We start from the raw sequence: 17,640 nt of genomic DNA on the forward strand, positions 1-17,640 counted from the left end.
TCAGATTGCCACCCATCCAATCAACAACAAAGAAGCCCAACCCAAGTAGGAAGGTTCCCGGCAACAGCGCATAAACAGCCTGTACAGCGCACAAAGGAAAAGTTAAAAAAGAATTTCAAAGCACACAGTGATCGCTGATAATCTCACACTATAATGCGTAATATCAAAGGAACATGTCAGGGTTGTGACTTTCACACGCACCTTTCAAAGTGCGTGAAAAGTTTTTTAAACGAGAAATATTTTATGCTTCTTGACACACCCAAGTCTGAACTTTGAATCCAAAAATTTCCATTGGAGAGAGAGAGAGAGAAAAGAGACAGACAGAATGTCAATAAATAAAAACTTTATTTTGGGTAAATTATCCAGGGAACAACACAGAATACTACTTCTGAACCAGTTATCCCAAAGGAAAGAAAACAAGGAAGTTGTTTTTATGACTGAGAAACAGATCTGGCCCATTACAAGCTTTTGGTCAGATTACCTTATATGGGGACAAATGACAAATTACAGGTCATAAATTGAGCCACTTTTTTCTTGTATGTCACAAAAGAAGAAAATCTCATTAGCAAAGTTGCTCGGAGCTGTGTCTACTTTAATGCTTTGTATGTTGACAGCTCAGACTGAGGTTTGAAAAGAAAAACTTTGCAAGTGATCCACTTCTGTCTACAGAGGAGCAAAGAAACAAAGCAGTGCATTGTCGCCAGAAACAAAGCATTAAATGGGCTTAAAAAAGATGGTTGGAACTGTTGATTAAACTATGTATCACAACTACATTTTATTTTGGGAATTAAACAAAACAACGCCCCAATAATTTTAAAAAACATGTTTAATGATTATAACGTTAATGCCAATTTTGGATTTCAGTGGCAACAAGAGCTGCCTTCTTCCACATCAAAAAGGCCATATGTCGAGAACCCTCTGAGAGCTCGAAACAATGCTTCCCCACATTCAATATGGATAAACTGAGCCTCGGCTTCTCAAATACACATACTTGACAGGCTGTGATCTGTCCCCTGTGCAGCCTCTGTGATGCTAATGTATTCTCTAGCACTTGAAGTTATTGAACAGTACTGTTTTCTTAATTTGATTACTATTCCTGACATTTAATGATACATTTGAAGTTGTAACTACCTTTTTTTTTGTTTGTTTGTTTCCATACCACACACTAGCTCAGTCGGTCAAGCATTAACACCCAGACACCCTATGCGGACAGACTGCTATCTGAAATTTGAGCTAAAGGCAGAACACCCTCTTACTTTGTGCACTTCGCAGATAGCGAGCATATAATGCGTACTTTGTTTCTCGAAGGGAAAAAAAAGACACAAAAAAGGAAAGCGCTGTTCCTGCATTATCAGTAACTGAAACCTGAGTTTCTACTTTACTTTCTCCTCTGTTTATGTGAAGCATGAATGAACCTTTGTCAGTCAACTACAGAGAAACCTGTTGTATCCCTTCTATGCAGAAACACTCCTGTCGGGTTGGAAAACCCTGAAGCTAATGCTAATTTTAACGTCTCTACCTTGCATGTTTTAGTTGACATGCAAATATGCAGTCAATTTGTTGGTGATCACCAAGCCATATGCTTAAAACACATTATTGGAAAAAAAAGTTTTTAACTTTGAAGAATTGCTTTACATACACTGTCTCTTTCAATTAACAAACTATGTAGAACTATTATATCAGCTTATGGTTAGATTCAAATAAGGACTATTTTTTCCATTTATGTTTACTATTGTATAAACTTTTTCAAATGTAACCAAAGAATCTGAAACTAAATTGTTTATATATGAAATATATAATAAAATATATTACAAATATGAAATATGTTTATATAAATATAAATAACTTAACAATAACAATTAAATACCACTTAATGCTCATTTTCATTCTATCTGGCAAATAGTATAATGTTTGATATTTTGCAAAACAGTCCTCTGGATAGCAATTTGCATAATGTTGCATATCACATGACATCCAAAAGCTTATAATGTTGTAAAAAGAACAGTTAGTAATTTCTGAAACATAGTTCTTAACTTTTTTTTAACTCAAAGATGTACGATAAATCGTGTCATGTGTGAAATCAGAAAATAAAACGTGTAAAGGAGATTCTTTTTTGTTTGAGTTTATTGTGATACAAGTTGAAAAACCCCTTAAAATAAAAACATCTTCATTATCCCCGTGGATTAGCAGTGCACTGCTATATTCTTACAGCATTTTAGAAAGAAGGTTTAAAAATACAGGTCAGTAGCAAGAAAAGCAGCATTAAACTGGCAAGCTCATCCCACGCACGCACGCACGCACGCACGCACGCACGCACGCACGCACGCACGCACGCACGCACACACACACACACACACACACACACACACACACACACACACACACACACACACACACACACACACACACACACACACACACACAAAATCAATCTGGTAATGATCCCACAAAATACATTTCTTCAGCTTTGGCACTTAGATCTCATGGAATTAATACTTATATATATATATATATATATAAAAAATGCATACTTTCAGGAAAAATATAAAAATAGTGCAACAATTCAAATAGAGGATGTGTTATTTGACCACACTCAGTATTTATCTAGTTTCTGTACATCTTCTGAACACATTATGAAGTAGGCGAACGATCTAACAGTTAGCACGACAACTTTAGTCATGGCTAAACAAATATACCAATGTACAAATTAAGCACCTTAAAAATCACAACACACTAAAATAATACATCAGTCTGTGCAATAAATCTAATATTAACAGCCTTTAAAGATAAATGAAAAATCTACAGCCTCTCCCTGTGCCAAAAACCGTGTTCGTTTGAAGAAATTATCGCTAAGCAGAGAACAATCTTGTGTGGGAATTTTCATTGCAAAAAGTCTTTTACTAAGATTTATAGCGCTCACGTTGTGGGTTTTTTTGGAGTGTGGATGTATCTGTTTAGACCTATCTGTTGCGCTTTAATTGAATATCAAGTTTGTGCATGTGATTTCTGGCTATTGACTAATTCAGTACCGTAACCACTTAAAAACAGTGCAGCAGTTCCTGCTCCTACAGCAGCTTGGCAGGCTGGAAGCTATAATAGACAGGATATGCAATGATCTGACAGTTATTACTGCCCAAGGTAAGGGTGTAGACTTGTTTTTACTTTACTTTCTCTTTTTAAAGTACACAAAGTTCACGTAAAACTGGTTTAGGACTAGTTGTTTTACTGCCCCGAAGCCATATTAGTTTTGTACCTAAAAAAATGTAGCACATATAGGTCTGTTAAGTGCACTCAATGTTTTGTTTTTTCCCTCGGCTGGGTTCTAATAACACAAGTCATGTAAGACCGTGTAGAAATTTTAACTAGTTAAAACTAGTTTAACTTTATTTTAACTAGTTTCAGTTTGAAATTTCAGCCTCTGATGGCTAAGTGCACCTTACAGTCCGTATTACATACTAACTTCTCAGGTTGATGGATGAGAACCTACAGTATAAGACTTTAGGTCAAGCAGACCAAACTCCAGTTTATACCACAATTAATAATCTGCATTAATAGAAATACAGCATGTTGATGTACTGTAGTACATTCCAGTCCAGTCAGTATATCATTACATGTCAAAACAGGAGTAATATTTGTAGCGAGGCTACAGAAAATGGTTGCTCTAAGCTCTTGAACTAGACTCCAAATTTCTCTCTGTCACCAAGACCTTTTTCTGCTGCACAACCACTCTCTTGGTCCCATGTGACTTGGGTGTGACTGTCAGCTTAGCTTCCTCATTTGACCCTAGAGAACTGTGCGAACCCACTGAAAAACCCTGAGCTTTCACTGGCACACTTCGGACTTCAAAGCCCTGCTCTGCAGACCTTTGTCCAGTCTGCACAACGCCCTGCGCTAAATGCACACCTTGCTCTCCTCCTGAGGATCCATTCTCCACCACTAATAGTTGTCTAGACCTGGAGATGGTTCCTCGTGAAAGTCCTTGTGCTGCCTGCCCTGTTGCTTCACCCATTCCTCCCTGTCTATCGACAAGTACCACACCCTGGGAACTTTGGAGGCCACTGACTTGCACCAGCCCATGACTTAGCCCAGCTTGGCCTACTGAACCCACTGCCTGCTGCGTGCCTCCTGCCACAAGCATTACTTGGGGCTTGGACTCGACTACATACATGGGCGTAGCAGCATAGTACATAGCAGGTTGCTGTATGAGCAGTGCCTGACTGGGAATCACTATGTTGTCCTGGACGTGTACATTAGGAAGAGTTGCTGAACTCTGTGCTCTCCCAGTGATACGTTCCTCCTGGATAACGGTAGAAGAGCCGGATGATACATTGGAGGTATTTAGGGTGTTAATATTGACGCGATCCCTGTCCCTGATGGTTTCTGTGTGACTACGGACATGTGTGTGTGTGGATGTGGAAGGCCTGAAAGGAGAGATGGGTCTGACTGGAGTGGAAGAAACTGCCACATCTACAGATTCAGTGACCATGGTGGATCCCTGGCAAATCTCAGCCAGAGTTTTGAATTTAGGCCCGAGGTCATTAAGGAATGCAAGATCATCATCATTTTCAAGAAGGCTGCAGCAGCCTACAGAACCTGCCAGCGACTCTTGACCCTCATAGTTGTGGATCAGCATACTGTCCTTCACCTGAGGTTGCTGTGCAGCATGATCCGATTTCTGCAAAGAAGTGGGGAAGAAAAAGAATATATTACAGCTTCAGACATTATGTCTTTATTTGACCTGAAAGACTGCAATTTCAACTTAACTTAGGGATCACTTACTCTTGAATAGTAGTCCCATAGAAATTCTTCAGATAGAGCTATGCCATCCCATGCCCCACCTCTGTATTGAGAGAAATTCATATCTTGTCTGGCCATCGTTCCTGTATTCAGGAAGTCCATATTCTGTCCACTGGAGTATTTGTACTGGTTGTACAGGTTCATGTTGTCAGCTGTCATATTGGATGTGTATATAGCACTGCCTTTATAGGGCCCTCTTCCACCTGCTGCTCCTCCTGACTCAGCCAGCCCTCCATAGTATCCATGTCCCTCAAACATGTTGACATCCTTAGTCACTGCACCACCATCAACCTCCACTGGGACATGCATAAGAGGAACCTCCTGCAAGAGAAGAGTGGGATCCAGTCAGATAAATATGATTATCAAATGTTCAGAGTTGAAGGTGCCTGCACACATCAAAACTACAGTAATACCTTGTCTTCTCCCTGTCCTTCAGTGTGATACGAGATCAGCTGTTGCTTTGTGTCGTATGGAATAGACTTGAAATCACCGATAGCCGCTGTACTCCCACACAGGCAGAAGAGCAACAGGAGAGGCACCACTGAAAAACAGGCACATTTTCCACTAGATCAAAATAGGCTTGACTGATTAGGTCAAATTAAGTCCAATAATCAATGAATTACTTTAACTGAATAAACAGATTTAACAGGAAAGGAATGTATTCATGAAATAACCGGCATCTGTGCATGACACAACTATTCACATTAGTCAGTCTCTCTAGGCCTGCTACAACATGTACGATTAGGCAACCTTTTAAATGAAAGTATGGAGAACCCCCCCCCCCCTCCATAAACTAGGAAGAGTAAAATCCTCAAAGGGCTTTACTCACAAAGCAGCAGAAGCAGTCCCAGCAACATCAGCAGAATCCCCCCAGCTCCAAAAGTTGCAGTCGACGTAGAGCGCGACACACAAGATCTGGTGTTTTTATTGCAGGTACATACAGTCAAATCTATTATCTGAGCATCAGCACATGACTTTCCCTGCTGGTCTGTGATCTTCAGTGTCACTTTGTGGACGCCAGGCCACACGTAGTTTTCTTCTCGCAGAATGACTGTAGTTTCTGAAGAAAGAAATTAGTAAATTAAGAAAAAAATACTGCACAAAGTGTTTACTTTTTGTCTTGCAACGTGTAAGGAAGTGCACATGGATAACGCTCAAAATAAATGCTTAAAAAAATAGCAAGAAACTATTTTTTTCTTAAAACACAATATACAATTTGTCCATAAATGCCTTTACTCTTAAAGGAAGCTCAGACGGTTGAGCTAACAAGCTTTTGCTGGACTTTGCCATACAGTGATTGTTTACATGGCATTACCATTAAAATGCTCCACTCTCCACTTCCCCGTGGTGCCCTCTTCAACCACAGTAAATTCAAATGGTGATGAATTGGGGAAGTGGTCTTCATCTACAGCAGTGACATAGATCACGCTATCCTGAAGGCACATGGTCTGAGTTTTAGAGGTCAGTGTTGGGCAGTGATCATTGAAGTCCTCCACCTGAATAGCTATGGTCCCCGTAGCAGTTTTTGAGGGCAGATCTGAAAGCCAGTGTAAGATCAATATTAATCTGTTGGGTACGATATTACTCCTGATTAGACTGATGTTTGCTGCCGTGTTAACAGAACTCACCATTGGTCATGCATATAATTTCTGCATAATATGTTCCATTGATCAAGTGCACGGACTCTCGGTCAGGGAGTTTACTCAGCCTGATATCTGCTGTCTTTTCATCGATAATCAACCAGTTGTCAATGTCACGGTGTTTGGCATACCTTGAAGAACACACGTAAATTAATGTAAGAACAAAAAGAAACTTTTCATATTCAGTGTAAGAATCGGTTGATATATGCGCAGGCGACACTTTCAGTTTAACTGTACCTCACGTTGGTAGCAATCTTTTGTGTGTCAGTGTCAATAGCAGCGTAATTAGTTATGACTTTGCTGAGGGAGGTGGATGTGTACTCCTCTGAGACAGTCACCACTTTTACGCTTGGTTGGAAACGAGGTCCCTCCTTCTGATTGACCACATTAATTGTGACTGGGTAGGTTTTGATACCTGTTGCCCCTGTTGCAGACTGACTGCTGCCAAAATTATACGCTGCTTTGTTGGAAACCATGACATGCAAGTTCATCACCTTCAGTTCCTCATAGTCGAGAGCCTGTAGATAAAAGGGTAATGCATGAATTTTGACTCTGCTGGTCGAAACACATTTTTCCTTTTACCTCTAATTTCCACAGCACTCTTTACCTTCCGAACCATGATAATTCCCTCATTGGTTTTTGCATCCGTAGTGATATCGAAATAACCTCCCTCATTCCCTGAAACGATTTGGTAAGCAGCAAGCCAGTTGTCTGTGTGAATTAGGTCCATATCAATGGCTTTTATCCTCATAACTTCCACACCGACAGTGTTCTCTTCAATACGCCCTTCATACTGCAAATAAAGTGCACATGAACAACAATTGTTTTTGAAAAAAGCTTACTGTTGACCACTATGAAAACAAAAAACAAGAAAAACTTAACACAAGAAAAGAAGGGCTGGATGTGGTAAATGTGGAAGACCTACTGTTTCTTTTTCCAGCGTTGGAATGTTGTCATTTATGTCGAGAAGTCGGATCTCGACTTCTCCAGTTGACGTTCGTCCTCCTGGGTCTCCATTTAAATCACAGACTTTAATCATTAACTTATATGTATCTTGTTTCTAAAAACAAAAGTTAGAAATGATTATTTCACAGATGAATATGTTGGAATATGCACATACAGTGTGGTGAATAAAATTTGACTAATTTCTTACAAATTACATTTATAATATGAGGTCATACTATAACGATGAACTTGTGGGCTGTGACAAAATCTACATACTTTTACTGATTTGACTACAGTCTTGTGAGTTGCAAGCTTTTCCATTAAATAATTGTAGAGGCGCAAGATGATTTTTCACAATACCTAAAAGGTCATAAATGGGCTCACCTCCCGATCCAGTGAGGTACTTTGAACCATGAGCTCTCCAGTATGAGAGTTCATCCAGAACAACCCAGCTGTGTTAGCCTGCTCAACAATGCTGTATGAGAGCTGGGCGTTCTTTGTTCTCTCATCATCGGCATCAGTAGCTATTATTTTCATGATAACAACACCTAGGAAATCGAAGGTAAATGAAAAATAGCAACTCCGGTAAATGAATTCAGTTAAGGACAGGATTGTTTTTGTGATCCATCAAATAAAAAAAGACACAAACAAATCTTAACATACCTGATCGACTAGATTCATTGACATATCCAACTTGCTGTAATTGAATGACTGGCGAGTTGTCATTCTCATCATCAACGGTGATATTAAGGTCAATGTAGTTTTCAGCCTGGGTCCCATTGATGTATCTTGCCACACCTCTTAACTATAAAGCACAACTGTATTAAAAACTGATTCACTTTGTAACTCATGGCTTTTTATAAAGAGGATTTGACTCTTACACGATAGAAGGCAATCTCCTCTCGATCCAGAATAGAATAGACTCTCAAACAGCCGGTGCTATGGTCAATACGAAATCTACCAACAGGGTCCTGGTCAGCACCAGGCCCTGTTATATAGTAGAGCATCTTCGCATACTCCTCCTTATCAGAGCGAATCTGAAATTCAGATACACAAACAGAATGAATCCATCTGGAAGGCCAAAACCTTCAGTTAACAACGTAAGAAAACATTTACTGAACATATTATACCATATATTTAAAAAGTTGTATTTTTAAAATCATAATTATAGTAGAATATATTTCTGACAAATATAAGCATGACGAATATTGCAGGTTGTCATTCAGACTGCTTTGAGACCATCTGTGCATACATCAGTTAAACTCTGCAGTTACTTAACATTAGTAGGTGAGTTATGAAGATTAATACACTTTAGAACAATAAACAGGGTTGTGTAAAAAAAAAAAGCGCACAAAGCAGTATCTGTCATTTGTCTCTGTGTCGGAACTGACTCATTATGAATATGGCAGTCTGCCAGTATCTGCATCTGAAGCAACTCTCACATATTCTTGTTAAAGGCAAGTAAGTGAAAAGCAAAGGTGGCTGAAGGACATGCAGCTCTTGAAAATGATTTGTTTCACACAGTAAAATACATTAAAACACATTAAACTGTTGCTTTGCCAGCATAAAAATATTTGTATGACTATTGAAAATAATATACATATAAATATGTATATTTATATCTGTAAGATGAAAAACATTAATTTTACAATGGAATTTTTCAGAAAATAAATACAGACTCTAGAAAAGCAATCAAGGCCGGTGTAATCATGGTTCTCAGATAGCTTTCGGGGCGGTGCGATCCAGTGTCTCTTCTGCCTGTGCAGCAGTCGTCCATTTCCTTCTGCTCCCACCGAAACAAGCTGCAAATGAACAAAAAGCGAGGAAAAGGTACATTATTATACAAATCTATCTATCTATCTATTGTGAAGTCCAAACACAATACAATCTGCACATTATTCCCACTGTGTTATGATGTAGCAGAATATCTGATAATGTAATCATTACGTCTGCCTTACAAGTGGACCTGATTAAGACTTTGTTCCCCGAAACTTTCCTCCCACGTCCCGTATGGCGAAATAAACCAAATGAACTGTCCTGTGACCTTCGAATAAAAGTGATAGAAGTGATGAAAACGCTTCTCTTTTTTTCTTTCTCTTTTTTTTAACAGGAAGATTAAGGACATCATCTTCGGCATCTTTAGCGCTCACATAGACACCAAAAGCCAGAGCCACACCTGTATAGATCCGCTTTTCTCCATTCGACACTAAATGCGTAGCAATACATTGCACGTACTGAATGTGTTACTTACAGCTTGAAAGAACGCCAGGAGAATAAAAATGCTGCTTTTCTTTAGTGATCCCATCGCGTCTAGAAATAAAACAAAATGTTGTCAATCCCTGAGTAAGAGTTCGGCTTCAGTTTGACTGCATCTGTAGCCTATTGTTAACTGCGTTTACACTTTGACCGTCCAGAGGGGGAGGAAGAAGTTTTACAGCGCTGGGCGGTTCTCCCCCCTCCCCCCCCACTCTGGTTACTCATGACTGCTGATAGCAGGCGGAGAAAGGTGGAGTCCTATGTCCATTTTATTCTGGTCTGTATTATCTCCGAGCAGCCCATTGTTTGTTATTAAAAACAATATGAACTAGACCGAAACGAGAGGGAAAGACTCCAAAATGGACCGCGTGAATCCAAACTATAGACTATTTGACCATCTAAAACTGCAATTTTACATTTCCACTTCCACACTACATTCTTTTTTTTTCTTCTTTTCTTTCCTTTTTTGTGCACCTAAAAATGTATCACAGTCCTTTTGGCTAACGTGCTTTCCCACTTATCTGAAAAACTTTGCCAGTGCCCGTGAAATTCCTAAAGAGTGCACCACTGACTCCTGGGTTCCCAGCTCGACTAGCTGTTGGCACACTCACAGTTTGGTTGCTAGGCCACACGCAACGTTTATCCTGAATGGTCAAAGGCGTGTTGCGACAGTACAATAGGAAATTAATCTGATTACTTATTTTGCATTAACAAAGAAATTAGACATGTTTCTGATAATACTGGAATTACACAACTGGCAATCTTTCTTTCTATAATTTATGTGGTACCTTTCTTGGTGAGCATTTAAAAACACAACACAGAGGTGGATGGTTTCGATTGCGTCATGACAAAAACATCATAAAAAGTCTGAGGGTAAGGATGTGGTGCTAAACTGTCTTAGATAATGACCAAATAACTGTTTAATGTAGTAGTTCTTATGAACAAAAGCCAGTTCAACTTTTTAAGCAGACACATGTGACAGTTTTTGAGGAACATTTTTGATTATGACACTTCACATTCTTCAGTTTGTCCAGCACACACTCCCAGACACGTAGTTGTTAGTAATAATACACTAGTATTAAAGATTCAATACTCTTAAGCACCTTGTTTCACCTGAATACATCTCTCCTACACATGACGTGAATGCCTCATTCGGCACTCATCCAAAGGGTGATGAAAGCTGGGTGTGGTAGGTGTTTTAGGTGGATTGAAGAACGTTCTTACCTCGGGGACATGTGTGTCACTTTCGCAAAGTGAGCAGTTCAATTAGTGCTGGCATTCAGTACCTTTAAAATGTTGCTTCTCAAAACATTTGGTCTGAGCCCTGCAGCATTTGGGTGGAATCCTGGCAAACAAACAAGGACATTTCTTTGTCATCATTTTGCAACGTATGTGTTCAGACTAGAAGAGCTTACTGGATGAAGTCATGTTTTAATGACAGAAAAGACACTGGGTGAATTTAATCGAAAGTGAAAAAAATGGCTGAAAATATTTCAGAGAAAGTTCACATTTTGGCTTTCTCCAAACTGCACAACTCAGCAAAAGCAAAACATGGTTACTTATAGAATGTAAAAACATCTGTTATGACTAATCTTACCAGGATACTGTAGGGAAAAAGTAGTCAGAAATAGGGAGACTGGCTGAATAACCAGAAGTACAATAGGTGTCTTCCACACAGGCTCGCTTAGACTCTAAATTCTGTAAACACACAGAAGCCTGAGCACAACAATAATTAACGTTTTTTTTTTTTATATAATAAAATCACATGGTATTTTGCTGTGTCTGTTTTGCATTTGCTGGTAAAGCGTTAAAGATGTAAGCACTTTCATTATGTCCACGCCCATGACTCCCACCATAAGTCTTCCTGACATTTTTCTCACCTTTCCTGTTGCAGGCCCATATATCCTGCCTTCAAAATGCTTTAGTAAACAAGGTCAAGCCAGTAGAGTATTTCCGAACTGGACGTAGTTTAAATGAAGTAGGGCCAGTGTTTCTGCTGCTTCACTTTTATCAACAGTTTATAGAGATAATGAGTGTTTGGCTGTGGTTACACAGTCTCCCCCACACCAGGCTTCATTCAGATCAAATTCCTGTGGTGTTCAGAGTGGAGCTCAAGTTTGTTCCTCCTACACAGTAGAGCTGCAGTCAAGAGAGGAGGAGCAAGCAGGGGTCAGTCTCTGTGTAGACCTGAGATAAGCCTCCACAAACAAGCAGACAGGCGCCTATACTTGTAGCATGCCATAGTGTTATAAGACTATTACTATTGCTTTGTACTGATGCATTCATATGCAAAATGCATAGGGTGATCTCATGTAACTGCAATGTCAACAGTGTCCTGCTTTGTAGAATTTGGATCCAAATGCAAGACTCAGAAGCAGAACTAAACTAAAAAAACACAGCTTTACTGCTGGAGCTTACAGAAAATATGAAACAAAGCTGGCTGGAGCTAACGACACCAAACTGGGAAATTAAAGGGGAAACACAGAACACTGGTTTAAACAGCATGTGGGGAGGATGAGACCAAGAAAAGAAGGAAACTGATAGTCTATGGATGCATATTGAAGTCCAATGATGGTTCCCAGACAGTTAAGCAACTAGAAAAAAAATAGAGGGGTATATAAAGAGTATCAAATGAGACCACAAGAACAAATTCACTTTACCCTTACTTAGCAAAGGAGTTGACCATCATTTATTTGACCTTTACATGCTAAATACAAATCTGGTATACTGGCACATTTATATGTCCTTTTTATTTTTTAATTTGGACACCAAACTGTCCACCCCCTGTCATTACTAACATGTCCCACATTGACAGACACAAATACAGTGTTTGGCTCACATTTACTTTTTTGGAGACCTGGTCACTTTGATAAATGCAACATGCCTCACGTGTATTTGTAGCAAGGGAAAATTACATTTTTAGCTGTGTATTGCAGTAAAAGAGTAATGTTTCAGGGAAAAAACTATATATATATATCGTAAAAATATTTGGAACTTTTGGGGGGAGTTGTTTTTCACAGTTGGCAATGAGGAGCACAGTCCAAAGGTACAGTGCTTGTTTGAAATTTCACTTGTTGCAACAGATACTGCAGCTGATAAATGACCACCTGTTAGAAGTGGGGGCACAGACAAGTGACAAAGCGTCTTCTTTTTTTATTCAAAAATGGAAAAATGTTTTATTTCCAGCACCTGCCTAATGTTGGTAAGTGTTTCTAGTTTTCTTTATTCCACTGTTAGGGACGACCATGGGTATTATAACAAAGGTTCAACGCAAAAGCTAAGTAAGTAGGGATTACCTTACATGTAATTAGTTCCATGTACGAAAACTCACTCTGACCTTGCAAGTGAAATTGCAAAGCTGTGTGAAGAAGAATTCAGAGTTTACAGTAAAATCGATGATTTCCAGTATTTTATTTAATCACTTGTCTACTTTGATTAGTACTGATACTTGTTAAGTCGTGTAACCTGTATTTTTTTTAAAGAGCCATGTCTTAGGTAAAATTTAAGGCATTCCAACTATGCTAACTTTAAACCACTATACTGCTACAACTAGTTTTAAGTATGCATGACTGGGGTAGGGAGGATTGTAAAATCTTATTAAAAAGTGTTAAAGCTATCCTACGGATAAAAAATAACTGCATTTTCCCTGTACTACTCATTTTTCAGCTTTTCAAGACAGTCAGTAATAAAAGCATTATCGCTGTGAGAGGGAAATTAACTGAATTATAATTGTGATATACTGATAAATATTTGTAGTTGATACACAAGGTTTAATGTCAATATGTAACAATCCCAGCACAAATATTCTGTGAGCTGTAATTGCAGATACACAAAGGGCTGCAGTGATCCTCAGTCTCGCCTACAATACATTTCTCTTAATGCTTGCTGTCTGTTACTTCTGTCAGTGCTGTTTGCTATAGCAACAAAGTTAATGCTCAGAAGCATTAACACCATTTAAATACGACAAGCCAGTTTGAAACTCACTTTCACCTTCAGATCCTGTCCTGTGTGGAGTCGTGCTCTCTCCCGAGGTCTCTCTACGTAATTGTACCTGAAACAATTCCACCTGAATACCAAGTAGCAAAAGGTGCTGCTCTGCTTACTTTTTTTTTGGAAAAAGTGTTGTAGGCCTACTGTTTTGTGTTTTATGGCTCTTTTTAACTTTCTCTTTCTCGGTTTTCAGTTGAAACCGTCGGCTGTGATGCCAAATCAACGCAGTTAACTGTGAAGGACCCGAGTTTTACAATAAACAGTAATGGAGCAGTGGTAGCTTTAACGTCTGTCTCAGTGGCAGAAAGAGGACGGACATTTTTTGTGTTTGCTCAGGACAATAGTGGACCGGAAAGTAAGATGGAAGTTCACCTTGTCCGCAGTACAATGCTGAAAAAACATGTAAGGCAACTGCATATTGTGAGCCGTTTATACAGCTCAGAAAGCACGGTGCGTTTTTTTCTAACATATCCTGACTTGTTGGAATGTCACAGCAACGAGTCCAAAGATTCCTGAGTCGGTCTAAAAGACGCAGGGCACCTCCGAACCTCACCGTAGTGGAGAATTATGAAGGACCCTATCCAAAACTAATCGAAAGGGTAAATTAAATGTATAATTCATATCATTTATAAGCACTGTGCTATTCAAATGTTTATTGTCAGTACACATTGTTCTCTTTTCTCACTTCCCCCCTCAAATTATCTGATTATTTCAGGAGTCACACCTGTTAATTAAATTCAGCCGACAAAGTGATTATTTCCTTTGATGTTCTTTTTTAAGTTACATTACCAGCATGTCAGATTGGAAACTGTCTACAGTTTTGATCTATTTAATAACGCTACGAGCTGAAAGAGCTCACAGTAGGCTGCTTTATGAAAATTGAATAGCAGAATTTTAGTTGTTTTTGTTTTCTTTAATATGTGTGTTTTATTTGGTTTTTCCTGTAGCTGGTGTCAGATACCTCAGCCAAATATAATTTGATCTATACTATCGAAGGAGAAGGAGTCAATAAGTATCCAACTGGAGTGTTCAGACTGGACAGAGACACAGGGGATCTGTTCTTGCTCAAATCAGTGGACCGTGAGGCGTTCCCAGTATATAGTGTGAGTGTGAACATGAAAGGTTTTTAGTCAGTTGCATTACTGTTCAGGAGTCATTCAAAAAGAACGATTTATCATTAATTAAAATAATTATGGATTGTCAACTTGTTAGTTTTGATTCTCTATTATGCATTTTTTTTTATATTGTTCACTCAAACCTGGAAGCGACACAATTTATATGTCTTATAATGTTTTTGCCTTTTACTTTGCTTACACGTTTGTCTTTTTCGTTTATAGTTTGTGGTGCGTGCTTGGGACAGGAACACATATCAGGAGAGAGATGATAATCTGCCATTGAAAGTGGTTGTAGATGATGTAAATGACAATCCACCAGAGTTTGTAGGTCCACTACAGTTTACGGTTCCTGAGCACTGTAGTGTAGGTGAGAAAAGCAAAATACAGTAACAGATAAATCTGTGGTGTTTGACTTTCAGTGCAGTTGCTCTAAATGATCATGGTTTCCAATACAGGGACTGTGGTGGGAAAGGTGAATACAACCGACAAAGACCAAATTGGCACCGACCATGTGAAGATTAGGTATACACTCCTAACTGGAACAGCCATGTTTGTCATTCATCCGGAAACAGGTGTCATTTCAACAACAACCAACACCCTAGACAGAGAGGTGAGCACTGCTTCTGCATCAGTGAAACCTGTGAACTTTATTTAAATGAAAATAGCATTGACATGTTCTCCTTATTATATTTTGCAACATTTCTTTTTAAGTTAAAAGACAACCATTTGGTGGTTGTACAAATCCAGGATATGGATGGTGCAGCAAATGGTCTGGTTGCCACATCAACAGCAACAATTGTTCTGAGTGACATCAATGACAACCCGCCAACCTTCATGAAAACATCTGTAAGTGTTTGAAAAAACTGTCAGTATCTAATCTGGCTGAATAACTAATACTTACATTTGTCATACTTATTTTCCATGAACATTGGTTGTTTAGTAATCTCTCCTCCCCCCAAAAAACATGTGTTTTCTTTTAGTATGATGTCGCTGTGCAAGAGAATGAAAGTGAAAAACTTCTACTTCAGATTCCAGTTCAAGATAACGATTTGATAAACACACCAAACTGGATATCAAAGTTTGTCATTACTCAAGGAAATGAAAATGGAAATTTCAGGATTGTTACTGACCCCCAAACAAATGAAGGGCTTCTGTACGTCTCAAAGGTGAGACTGACTTCTTATTAAATTCGTTATTATCATTATAACAATCTTATATTATTGTACGGTACAATATAAAGCGCCTTGAGGCGACTGTTGTTTTGATTTGGCGCTACATAAATAAAATTTAATTGAATTGTAGTAATGTTGGTAGTAGCATCTTACATGGATCGCATTTAACGGAAAGTCCGCCTGTATAAAACAAATTTATATTCATGAACTTTTAAATGTCTTTTTTTTCAGCCATTAGATTATGAGAAGACCAACAATGTGCAGCTTCAGATCACAGCACAAAATCAAGCACCGCTGAATGGCAGCAGTGCCAGTTGGCAATCCATCCCTGTGAATGTCAGTGTCACCAATGAAGGCCCAGAATTCTCTGCTCCTTTGATCCGCTTCATTGTCAAAGAGAGCAATCCAAATGGCACAGTGATATGAACTTATATAGCTACGGATCCTGAGACGAAGAGCAGCAAATCTCTTAAATGGAACCCTCTCTGACAAAGTAAAGCATGCTAAAAACCTCAAAAATCTACACATTGTTTCACCACCTAAAGAAGCAGCAAGTCTTACAATGCCATTTCTATGGCTTTGGGACTCCAGAGAACCACGGTGAGAGCCGTTATTCACAATTGGAGAAATACTGGAACAGTGGTGAATCTTCCCAGGAATTGCTGGCCAACCATAATTACTCCAAGAGTCCATTGACTACTCATCCAGGAGGTCCCAAAATAAAGTCAGCATTTTATTAAAAACCAAGACAGTGCAAAACGAAGAGGTTTGGAGGGTTCCAGGTAATATGTTTTGAGAAACTGCCCGTTATATTCTTAAAGAGTGTAAAAGTGGTGAGCTTGGAGAACCAAACATCCACAAAGGCATTAACACTGTGACAATAAAAATCCAGCAGTCGATATTCTGCAAAATGGATTCTGGGTAAAAATATCTCTAATATTGACAGTTACCCAAATTTCAATTTGTTATTGCTATTATCAATACAAGGCTTAACTCAGGTTTGCAACTGCCATACAGCAATTTTTATTTACTTTTATTTTTTACAGGGACATGCTGATCTGCTGCCCTAAGAGATTGTGTAGACTTTGTTTGTTTTGTCGTTGTTCCAGTTTCACTTTGATAAGGAATCAGTCATAGGATTGCACAATAGGTTTAACTGGTTCATTGCGGTTTTGTTTATTTTAGCTGGTTACTGCCCTGAAGCCACACTAGTTCGTATTTAAAGTAAATGGAGTGTATTTAGGACTGTGATTATATATCTCAGTATTGTTTACCATCTTAAAATTTACAACAGTTAAACCATGGCAACAACTTAACAATAGTAGGTGAGATGTGAAGGTAGATTCACCTTAGAACAATAAACACACACACTCACACAGACCAAATGTACACAGAAATACTAATAGCAGGTGATCTAGGAGGAGGACAGGGTGAAAGGGCAAAGTGCTTCTAGCCTTGTATGACCCTTCGGTTCAGTGGACTCGAACATGTGAGGGCTGGGTGGGTTGGTGAGAGTCTGAAGCCATTTAAATATTTTATATGTTCTTCACACAAAATGGGCCAAAGTCAAGGAATCTCAGGTTGAAATAATAATCTTCTTTTTTGACTGTACCCTTAAGGGTCGCCACTATGGATCATCTGCCTCCATCTCACATTATCCCTGTTATCCTCCTCTCACACACAAGCCCTCTGTCACGATCTGAGGAAACAGACCATGCGGTGGTG

General features: G+C 38.9%; 2 protein-coding genes across 2 annotated transcripts; one reads left to right on the plus strand and one right to left on the minus strand.

Annotated features, from left to right (window-relative positions):
* Window positions 1-2,107: 2,107 nt before the first annotated feature.
* On the minus strand, window positions 2,108-9,835 carry dsg2l (desmoglein 2 like). The gene is made up of 15 exons (XM_085141839.1): window positions 9,634-9,835; window positions 9,062-9,184; window positions 8,264-8,419; window positions 8,046-8,187; window positions 7,767-7,930; window positions 7,363-7,497; window positions 7,045-7,230; window positions 6,675-6,955; window positions 6,426-6,568; window positions 6,113-6,334; window positions 5,627-5,857; window positions 5,211-5,338; window positions 4,780-5,118; window positions 2,386-4,675; window positions 2,108-2,275 (listed from the first exon to the last, which is right to left on the minus strand). The coding sequence occupies exons 1-14, from the start codon at window positions 9,685-9,687 to the stop codon at window positions 3,662-3,664; spliced, it is 3,318 nt and encodes a 1,105-aa protein (XP_084997965.1). The 5' UTR covers window positions 9,688-9,835; the 3' UTR covers window positions 2,108-2,275; window positions 2,386-3,661.
* A 2,866-nt stretch (window positions 9,836-12,701) lies between these two features.
* Window positions 12,702-16,913, plus strand: LOC146497716 (desmocollin 2-like protein). Its single transcript, XM_085141842.1, has 10 exons — window positions 12,702-12,840; window positions 13,635-13,725; window positions 13,822-14,030; window positions 14,123-14,227; window positions 14,576-14,731; window positions 14,966-15,110; window positions 15,199-15,353; window positions 15,455-15,589; window positions 15,724-15,909; window positions 16,147-16,913. Exons 1-10 carry the CDS (start codon window positions 12,802-12,804, stop codon window positions 16,339-16,341), a joined length of 1,416 nt encoding a protein of 471 aa, XP_084997968.1. The 5' UTR covers window positions 12,702-12,801; the 3' UTR covers window positions 16,342-16,913.
* Window positions 16,914-17,640: the final 727 nt, after the last annotated feature.

Source organism: Neolamprologus multifasciatus, chromosome 18 (assembly GCF_963576455.1).
Source record: "Neolamprologus multifasciatus chromosome 18, fNeoMul1.2, whole genome shotgun sequence".
NCBI classification, from domain to species: domain Eukaryota; kingdom Metazoa; phylum Chordata; class Actinopteri; order Cichliformes; family Cichlidae; genus Neolamprologus; species Neolamprologus multifasciatus.

Bases quoted from the DNA above. Each gene is read 5' to 3' on its own strand.
- LOC146497716 (XM_085141842.1), top strand. From the start codon at position 12,802: ATGGAAAAATGTTTTATTTCCAGCACCTGCCTAATGTTG. The intron at 12,841-13,634 runs GTAAGTGTTTCT...TTTCACCTTCAG, and splicing joins CCAGCACCTGCCTAATGTTG to ATCCTGTCCTGTGTGGAGTC. The intron at 14,732-14,965 runs GTGAGTGTGAAC...TTTCGTTTATAG, and splicing joins AGGCGTTCCCAGTATATAGT to TTTGTGGTGCGTGCTTGGGA.
- dsg2l (XM_085141839.1), bottom strand. From the start codon at position 9,687: ATGGGATCACTAAAGAAAAGCAGCATTTTTATTCTCCTGGCGTTCTTT. The intron at 8,420-9,061 runs GTCTGTATTTAT...TCTGAATTTCAG, and splicing joins GCCTTGATTGCTTTTCTAGA to ATTCGCTCTGATAAGGAGGA. The intron at 8,188-8,263 runs GTAAGAGTCAAA...TGTGCTTTATAG, and splicing joins AGGAGATTGCCTTCTATCGT to TTAAGAGGTGTGGCAAGATA.